Source organism: Dipodomys merriami, unplaced genomic scaffold (assembly GCF_024711535.1).
Source record: "Dipodomys merriami isolate MVZ:Mamm:240054 unplaced genomic scaffold, mDipMer1.0.p SCAF_10, whole genome shotgun sequence".
In the NCBI taxonomy this organism is placed as follows: Eukaryota; Metazoa; Chordata; class Mammalia; order Rodentia; family Heteromyidae; genus Dipodomys; species Dipodomys merriami.
The window spans coordinates 32215232-32225546 of record NW_027202271.1 but is presented as its reverse complement, the minus strand read 5'-3'; the positions used below and the strand labels follow the sequence as shown (position 1 = coordinate 32225546).

Genomic DNA, 10315 nt, shown 5'->3' with positions numbered 1-10315 from the left:
CTATACTCTACGTAGTATAAATGGTTAGTTTATGTGAGTACTTAGAAGAGAAACTGAGCTAACTTGGGTTCTTCAAAATCTTAGAAAGGAATTCTTCAAATATTAATAAATAGAATACTTTATTCAATATATTATTGTATAACTTTAGGAGTCTCTTTTCTAAATCAAATTCCATTCAATATTTACAAAGAACTTGTTTTTCACATTTAATCTCCATGGATGTGTAAATATTGTACTGAGTATTATTTTCAGTGATTTAGATGGACTGTATTTTATCTGCATCCTGGTCATCTGTTATGATTATCTGCTACTGCCATCAGAGAAGTTTGTGTTGAAAGTAAATTGTCAGAATTTTAATAATATATTTAACAATGCTAAATGTAAAATATGATAAGTATAACCAATACACTAAATTAGCTGTGCCTATATTTGCTATTGACACCATCCAAAGTAAATACTGGCAAAAATGTTCATCCAGTTGTTTGAAACCATGCAAATTTGAAACACTAACTTTAAAAATAATGTAATTATTGTGGTATAATTGATCCTGTATTTTAATGCATAATGCATAATAAGTTTATTTTTCACAAAATACTTAATGTAAAGAAATACTATAAATGTGTACTATATTTTAGTTGTAGGTAAGCTCTATTTTGGATATAGCTGTAGTTTAAACATAGTCCCTGTGGTGACTCGGAGCTTTAACTTCATTGTTGGGGTATAAAGCTAAAAATGTTTTGTACTCTTATGAGTTGTCAAATAAACTATCAGGTATAAAAATTCTTTGAACATGAAATATATTTTATAAATCTATGACATAGCCCTAATAACTGTAAATTATTGCATGTACAAGATTTGTAAAATGTACTAGCACAAAATAATAGTTACGAGATAAAATTATCCCAGAAATACCATAAACCAAAAAAAGTTAAAGGTTTACCTAAAATACATGTTATAGAAAAGCAAGAATAGACATATCATGTAAATATTAGTCTTAAAATTTGAGATTATGTATATTTTAAAACTTTAAATATCATAAGAAATCTTTTAAGAAAAATTGTAAAACTGGGGAACCCTTTTTATGTACAAATCACCTGGACATGGTTAATACCCTATGGTAAATAAGTTAGTCTTTTCTAATTGAAATCAGGTTTTGTTGTTGCGCATGTATTGACACAAATGATGGTTAGGAATAGATGTTGGACACTTTCAACAATTTGTCATTCATGCTCATGTATGATTTGTAAAACAGACAAGAGAGAAAAGAGAAAACTCTAAGTATAAAATATAATTTTATAACTACATTTTACAGAATAATTCCAAGAGATACAGTTGTTTGTTTTATTATTTTGAAAATATTACTTATTTAAACAACTCAAAGAAACTGAAAAGCCTGATATAATTTCAACATTGAAAAGGATACATTTTTGAAAAATATGTAGAAGAAAAATGCCATCTGTCTGCCATTGGTACCACTGTACTGTTGAACACATATCATAGGAGGTATGGATCATTGCACACAATCACACACTTAGGATTTGATAGAGCTAAACCAGTTGTTCAAGGCCACTAAAACACTGAAAGAGGAGCATGACTGTTAACAGTGGAGAGGAAAAAGAACAAAAGTCTTTCTAACTCAAAGTGACTTCACTACAGAAATGCTACAACTACTTAAGAATTTTTCAATAATTCATGACACAAGACACCTACTTCTAAGTTTTTCTATCATCTCTGATACATGAGTTCAGGGATATTATGGTGTCTATCTGGAGCCTACACAGCAATGTCATATTATTGTTATGTTTCAGGATGTCCTCCTTCAAGACCCTAAACGTGACATGGAGTAACTAAATTTCATCATAAAAGATAGGTAGCATCACATTGGAATTTATTTAAATTATTTTATTTATTTAAATACCACATAGAGTATTTTAAATGATGGGTATGAGTATTGCTGAAACAATAAAATTTAACTTTGGGTGATAATCTCTAGATTAGGAAATTTCCTTTCTATAAACTTAAAATGATTCTAGGGCTCTAGAAAATATCTAATTTTTTTGGTGTCTAATGGCTATTATCTTCAGAATACATTTGTTTCCATGATTTGTAAGATTTGAAGGAGTCAACACCTCAAGAAATAGGAAGTGAAGTCGTCACAAATGTTTTACTTCAGTACAGTAGTTGTATCAGGATTTTATAATTATAATAGAAAATATGTGAATTCTAAAGCATTCAAATGAGGTCTGTAGAACTAGTCTACGAAGTGAGAACATCATCCAAAAATACTTGTTTCACACACAGTCATGGAAATAGCTATTCCAAATTCCCTGTAGAGCAGAGGTATTAATGTCAAAGGAACCTTTTGTGTATTAACATGAGCAAAGGAATTTGTATCTAAGGGGATGGCACAACTGGCTTAAAAGGTCGTTAAATACTTATAGACCCATTGAGGTATGGTTGCTTTATGGAGGATTAGAGTAGGACAGACATGGACCAATACACAGAAAGGATTTTAAACTCTGCACCAGCCAAAAGTAGACAAACAAGATGAAAAAATACTTTCTCAGTACTGATAATTACAAGTTTACATAATTCATTTATGCAATAGGAAATGTGACCAAATGGATGACAGAATCTATATGCAAGGGTGCGATTGACTGAGGAGGATTATAGGAGTGATTGGTATACATATAAATTTTTGTTTTAATTCATCTTCATGTAGAACAGGCCCCTGTTCAAGAAGTAGATGAAAAGCCATTCAAAAAATTTAGACAGGAAAGGAAGGATAATGTTGAGACAAATTCTTTTAAGCCTTTCCAAGTGTCCATACATTTATAATAAAAAGAGATCATTTTTCTTTGATCTGAAGAGATTCTTTGCACATGTGCAGTGTACAACATACTATATACACGTGGAACTTCCTTATGTACATATACATATGCATACACTATCTATATGCCTTTCTAATATACACACAGCTTTAACTCAAAGAAAATGAGTCAGCAACACAGTCATCACAGTCAGACAATCCAAGTGCTGAAATAAATGACACTGATCACTTGAAGAGCTACTTTCTCTCTCCTATTGTCCATGATTGAGGATAGAATTCCCTTTTAAGGTTTTACTTTTCATTGCAACACCGGTTGTCATAGATCATCTTTGTGCTTTTGCATAATGCCCACCCTGGATGTAACATATATTCACATACAACATTGGACATTTTAGATAAGCATGCTGGAACACGGGCAGGACCATACAGCCATGCACAGAATATTCTGATTATGTTACTTTTTTCCAAATGGACCTCAACATCAACATGCACCACTACCATATTTGGTCCTGTACAGCAGGAAATGTACAGTTGAAGGAACCATGACAAGGTTCAGTCACAGGAATTTCTTTACAAAACAGTGAATGAAACAAACAGAAATACCCCCAAAATAAAAATAAGATAAAATAAATCCTCCCACATGTTAACACAGAAAATTGGGCCATTTTCCTCATTCCACACAAAGCAGGTCCTCTCACAAAATTTCAGGTTAACTTTATGAGGCATATTAGTGTCTCATAGCTTTTCCTAGCCATTGGAAAAGCTCATCTTGATAAAGCATTTTCCAGCGCACATTAGCTTCCACAGTCTCCACAGCTCGTGAGAAAGAAGCAGCCGCCACCCCATCATAGCTCTTCATGAAGTTCTTCAGCTGGAAATAGAATTCAAAATGGTAAATCTGCATGTCTTAAAATGAACTCGTGCACAGCATTTGGGAACAAGAATCTATTTTAAACAAAGTGCCACAATTGCAACGAAGGGAAAACCAGTGCTTGATCAGAAATGCACTCATTACCTTGACCACGTAATTGTAACCCCTCTGTACAGTATTTTCATAATAAATAAAAAAATAAAATATAAACTGAAATAAAATAAAGAAAGCCATCCAACTTTACTTGCTTTTAGTTAATGTAAAAAATCTCTTATTTGGGAGCTCATACAGAAATAACTAACATCTGTAATGGGTGCAGCCAGATATTGGTTGCCAAGGTTATGTTTCAGGGACTTGAAGGTAATTTTTATTGACACTATTAACTATTTATTTGGGCCTGAGTAAGAGTCCTATGGGTGAACTTCTCACAGCAGAGAAGTAAGAACTCCTCTCTCAGATAATGCCAGTACAGACATCCTGTGATGACTATGAAGACTGATCACACAGCACACACCACTCACGGCTTCATTCACAGTCACCTTTTCCTATCTTAAATCATTTGCCTTCTTTATATAATAAATACCCCTGAAATCTATCCACAGCGAGGCTGAGTTGAGATTTGTTCTCCCATCGCTTCACGCTTAGTCACCTTATGAGTAAAGTCTTTCTCCTTTATTCATCATTTCACAGATTGACATGCTGCTCAATGGGCAAAATGGGCTTGGTTTGGTGAACCAATCACAATGGAAAGCATATCTACTATTGTGGAGCAAGTTTGATAATGACATAAAATAAACAGGTTGAATCAAGCGAGTGTGGTATGAATGATTTCTAAATGCCAAGGAAAAAGAGTGGACATTGAAATTTAAGTGATTCCACATCCAACTTCTTGCCTCATTAATAGATATTAAAAGAGATCTATTTCATTTCTTCAATTAGTAGAGTATTGTAGAAAAGACTAATTCTACTTGCAAGGCACATCCAATGTATAAAATTCCTTGCAAACTGAATGTAAGGATTAAAGTTTAATTTTATTTGTAGACAGAAAATGGTTCTCTGTCTTTAACAAATGAGCTTGACACTTATCTGGAGGTCGAAGGATTACCACACCTATTAGGTGGTAGAAAACCTAGACTAATGACCACTGCAATCACCCTCGTCACTATATTTATGGAAAAATGAAAGAGAAATATAGTCTTGTTGAGCTAGAAAATTTGAACATGTAAGTTGGAAATTTTAAGTGTACTTTTATAACTTTTCCTGATAGGAGATGTTAGAGAGTTCCCATGCTCTGGAAATAATAGTGAATTTACCTCAAGATTAAATCCTGGCCATTTTTCTTCTTGTTTAATATGTCGTAAACTGGCAACCAACCAACAATTGCAATGCTAATAGACAAATGTGAAAAATCAACTTGCAACACAGAAAAGCTATGTGGTGTAATTAGTGTGGAGTGTGATTCATTACTGGGTGGCATCTCATGGAAGAAAGCCAGGAAGGAAACGTGGTACGATCAAGACAAGCTTGGGAGAGTGGGGTGGAGGGTGTTTAACATGAAATTATTTTTATCTTTCCAAATTAGTTTGGAATGTATAAATAGCATGGTTTGGGACAATATTACTTTAATGACAAGCTACTGGTAGGCTTTCTTAGTTTGTCACCTACTTTCCTACAAGTCTTTTGTTGGCTTTAGCAAAGGATTTTCCTATCTCCAGGCTTTATCCTTGAAAAGACTCAAAATCACTGTACTTTTTTATAATAAATTTGGAAGATATCCACTGTACAACAACAGAATATTGATGGCTACAGAGAGGCGCATGCACACACACACACAGAGCTAATCAAATGACAGAAATCAGATCTTCATTTGAAACTTTGGCTGATTAACACAATAATACATTTGTATTAACTGCTTTGATTTCAGATTTTAATCCATAGCCATAAATCAACAGATTTCATCCTGTTTTGAACATTTTCCCCCCTAGGTATTTACTGAACTTGCCAGAAAGTAATCTAACCCTCTATTGGTAGCTTGAACTCCATGATGCATGTACTCTTATCATCTTTATGAAACTAGCTTGAACATATCAAGCAAAGCCCTTAACTTTTCTTTCAAGGTAAACTGTGGGTCTGAATATAAAATTATTATTACATGAGGATGGTACATTAGATTATCTTGCCGGAGCATACTCATAAGACAATGTAACTACTGGGTTTCTAGAGATTCGTTTCTTAAATTACTATTTAAGTGCACTAAATATCTCCCTTGCGGGCTAAGAAAGCCTGGGCTGAATCAGGTACAGCTGATTCATTACAGTGCATCCTAACCATGTTCCACAATTGCTCTACACTGATCTTAGAAACTGTATTTCTCCCAACTCTGAACACAAACATGATCTGAGGGAGCATAGCTCTCTCACCAATCCTGGTGTATAACTTCAGTACCTTACAGAACCCTGTCTACTTCTGAGATCTTGGACAGAAGAAAGAATATGCAATACTCTTGTCTTATTTCTTCAGCTCTATGCTAGGTTTTCTGCCGCTACTAGTTATCTTTTTATTGTGTTTCCAAGTTAACCACACCATGGTACACTTTAAAAAATTTCAACTTCAGACGCTTTTACGAAGTAACACTTAGGAAAATGCCAGTGTTGTTGGTAACCTCTAATTTTCTTCACATAAACCTTCTAGACAATTTTGTAAATTTATCTACTGAAAAGAGTAAGCATTTTTTAAAAGAGGCTCTTCTTTCAGAGTACTCAAACTTCATTATAAAATAGCATCTTAGAGAAAATTGTAAAAACCTAGTAAAAAAAAAACCTAGTATAATGTTAATAACTATAGAACAAATATAATTAATTACTGTCTTGCTCTGAGGTCCATGTTTTCCAAAACTGATTTACACCTGATAAGAAAAATGTCAAAGGAAAGCAAACAGGATAGTTGGGATGCAGGAAGGAGAAACAGATGAGAGGTTTGTTTAGTGAACATTAGTGTGGGAAAATGGCATGTGCCTCTGAAGTTCCTTGAGGTTGTGCCTCCATTAGCTTAAAATTATGGAAATGATGGATTCCACCCATTGAGAAGGGGTGTTGTGTAAATGGCTACAGTCACGTACTTAAGGAAGAAATCCAAGTTTCAGTACTAGGATGTAGTTTGGGGGACACAATACCAGAACAACATAATCATTTTTACTTAATACCCCTAAAGATAATAAGGATCTTTGCAATATCAAATAAATTTTCAGAATTTATAAAGATGCTTCTTTGAGTTATGAATCTTCAGAAATAAGAACGCACTGCACCCTTGGGAATACATGATTTATTATCATTATTTTTAACATAGCTCAGAGGCAATGGGAGAATAGGTCTAGACCTGCATCGTCATTGCTACTTACGAAAAGGATTACTGACAATGCAAATTAACCCCCAACATCTGAAAAAATAGTGTTCCCTAGTCTTGTAGCCAAGGGTAAGTTGATAAAAGCATAAGACAGCCTCAGGCAGAAGCAGTTAAAACTAGAAGTCAGAGCAAGTAACTCCAGCGAAGGATTCATCACTCAATCCACTGAGAGCTGCATTGTGAAGTTAGCTGCTTTGAAGATAATAGAATGAAAGCCACAGTTTAGTTTCAGGTTTGAAAATACATCTTTCATACTAGGGGCACCTTGGCACATCAAACATGGTAATTAAATCCAGTCTATAATTAAATATATAAGTGAAACATGTAAAACTTAATGGTCAATGTGTGATAAAAAATCAATTAAATGTCCATGTAAATGAAATTTTCTCATGGTCCTGGTATGCTCTAATCCAGGAAAATATGAAAAAGGAAATGAACAATAAAAAGAAAGAAACAGGAGAAGGAACAGAAAAAAAAGGGAGAGAAGAGTGGGGAGGAGAAAAGTAGATTTCTGTTTCTCTGCTCACTTGAATTTAGGCACAGGTTATGACTAAATGAATCTTTCATTCTCCCATTATTGAGTGTAAAATCATAACATTACAACTACTTAATTTAAATACAGAAAAAATTGGAATCAAACATTAATTTAATTAATTTTGCTTTCTATTTCTTATGGATATGAAAAAGTCCTTTTCATTTAGCTTCTTCTATATTAAGAAAAAGTAAAAAAAAAAAAGGGGGTTCTGAGATTTCAAAGCTAAATCCTTCAAGGCTGGCAGCACACATTGCAGGGATAAAAACTGAATTTGAAATCATTACAATCAGAACCTTAGCTTAACTCAGCTGCCAGTGTGACAGGATCCAAGTTAGCACATGGGATGAACTCAGACAACTGGATGGTAGTACGAGATATTAAGGAGGTGCCAGGGTTAATGTTTGAAGGGATGCTGTTCTGTACATTATCTCTGGGACATAGAAAGAGATATCCCACAAGTGAAATTTGAGAATTAGGATTCTCAGTGCCAAATAGCAGCTATATGTCGTTATAATGAAGAATAGCAGAGAACAGGGTAATAGGTGCTTGAAACTCATTTTTTTAATTGTCTTTAAGTAGTTGTACAAAGGAGTTGCAATTGAATATGTCAGTTTATTGGTGCAATCCATTTTGATCAATGGCATCCCTTCCATATTTCTGCCCATCTATCCCAACCCCATCCATCTCCTCAAATTATTTGGCTCTGTTTCTTACATATGTAAATTGAGTATTATGACTGTATTTGCCCACCTTTCCTCTCTCAACTTGTCTGGCTCGACACCTTAATCACCACTCCCTACTGAGATAATCAATTAAAAGGATCATTATTTGGTTCCATTTTCCAGCTTTAACTGTCCCCATACCACATTTCTTTCTAATAAATTTCTGAGTTAATCAGGAAAATATTCATTTGGCTTATATTTCCACTGAAATAAACAAGGAAAATTAAGTTAGATACCCTACAGTTTAGACCCCAGTCCATTAAAAAAATTCAAGTGTGTTTTCATTAATACAATGCATTTGTGACTGAGACAAACACATTAATTTAACTAAACTATGAATGCTTATAGGGATATCCCAATAGGTTCCTCTCCATACATTCTATTTAACTGTCTATATAGTATTTAGTAGGCAGTTATTATGTTTCTGTTGTTCTGTAGGGCTGACCACAAAGCAGAGACTCATGCTTGGTACCATAAAGCCAACTTCAGTTGTCTTTCTAAATAATGAACCATTGATATGATTATTGACTAAAGGATTCTATACTGGCTATATCAAATGATCAAAGAATAGCTTTGTGAATAGATCTAAGATGTCTGGAGTGGGTTTTTGATTCTCCACTTTTGGAAATCATTGTATTCACACTTTCTCATCAGTCAGTATTTAATAGATTAAAAATACTTTTGCAAAACAAAACAAAAAATAATGATTTCCAAAATGTCTTTGGCATAGATGTGTGTCTGTCTGTGTGCCAAAATAAGAGCATGAAGTTGATAGAAAGAACTGATTGAAGTTAATCTATAATTTATTGTTTATAAAAGTATTATAAAAATGTATTTACCTCTTTAAATTCACCTTCACTATTGAGAAACTGTGTAACTCCTTGAAATTGATAGAAAGAAATGGTTGAAGTTAATCTGTAATTTCTTTTTTTATAAAAAAATCTGTTTACCTCTTTAAGTTCTCCTTCAGTATTGAGAAATTCTGTAACTCCACTGATAAGTTTAGAATTCATAAATAATGCTTCTCCATACCTCAAAAGATAAAAAATTAGTGTCAATACATTTAGTCATTTAGAAAAATTACTATAAGATTTTTTAGGGTCTCTTCCAAGAAGTTCATTTGAGCATAGCTGTGAGAGATTAGATCTCTGAACATTCTAGATTTATGTAGAGAGTAAAAGAAGAACAATGAAGTATGTGCAGCCACGGTATATGAGCAGATTCCACCTGATTTAACCCATTGCATTCTGATGAAATTTAAATTGTAGCCAAATTTTCCAAAGGTGGGGATTCTAAAATTAGATTTAGGAATTACTGTTCTATATCTGGACCCTTGCTTGAGAAAAAATATAAAACTTGCAATTTTCAAACTCTAAAACATCTAAAAGGGAGTGAATACAAAGTTAACATATGTATGTCACAGATTCTGTGGTTTATTTCTCTATTTTAATAGACATTGGTATTTTATTTCATTCTTAGTAACTGAATTAAATTTCTCAGAAAATATTCCCCAATATATTAGAATATTTTTCATGTGGGAACTAAAATTAAATAGTTGTTTATTTGTATTTCATAAGTCTCATATATTACATCATAATTTACACAAGTTATGACATAAGGAAAGAAAGTAAATCAGAAAGAGTTCTCATTTTATCTCTGTATCGGCTGTGCTAAAGGAAATCCTGACAAGTTATCATACTCTTAGAACCAAGAGAAGTACAATAAGAATATATTTTGAGGATGTCCAGTCATCATTACAAGAGGTTATCCAATGCTCTCCTGATTTATAGGAACTGTAGTAATTTAGATTCTAGAGAGCTTAGTTTTGTAAGTTCCATAAATTCTGAGGTCAAACTAAATGACTGACATGGTTTATTGTCACTCTATGATTGAACTATTATACTGAAAAAAGCTGACTTAATAAAAGCAAACACAGAGGCATTCAATAACAATTT

At 33.3% G+C, this 10315-nt stretch overlaps 1 protein-coding gene across 1 annotated transcript in view; it reads right to left on the bottom strand.

Moving 5' to 3' along the window:
* Positions 1-1073: 1073 nt before the first annotated feature.
* Trhde (thyrotropin releasing hormone degrading enzyme) overlaps positions 1074-10315 on the bottom strand; it is a 378190-nt gene continuing 368948 nt past the window's right edge. Inside the window, exons 18-19 of the mRNA XM_069988744.1 lie at positions 9311-9392; positions 1074-3701 (exon numbers count right to left, since the gene is read on the bottom strand). Of these exons, the coding sequence (XP_069844845.1) occupies positions 3558-3701; positions 9311-9392 (226 nt within the window). The 3' untranslated portion in view covers positions 1074-3557. The remainder of the gene's footprint in view (positions 3702-9310; positions 9393-10315) is intronic.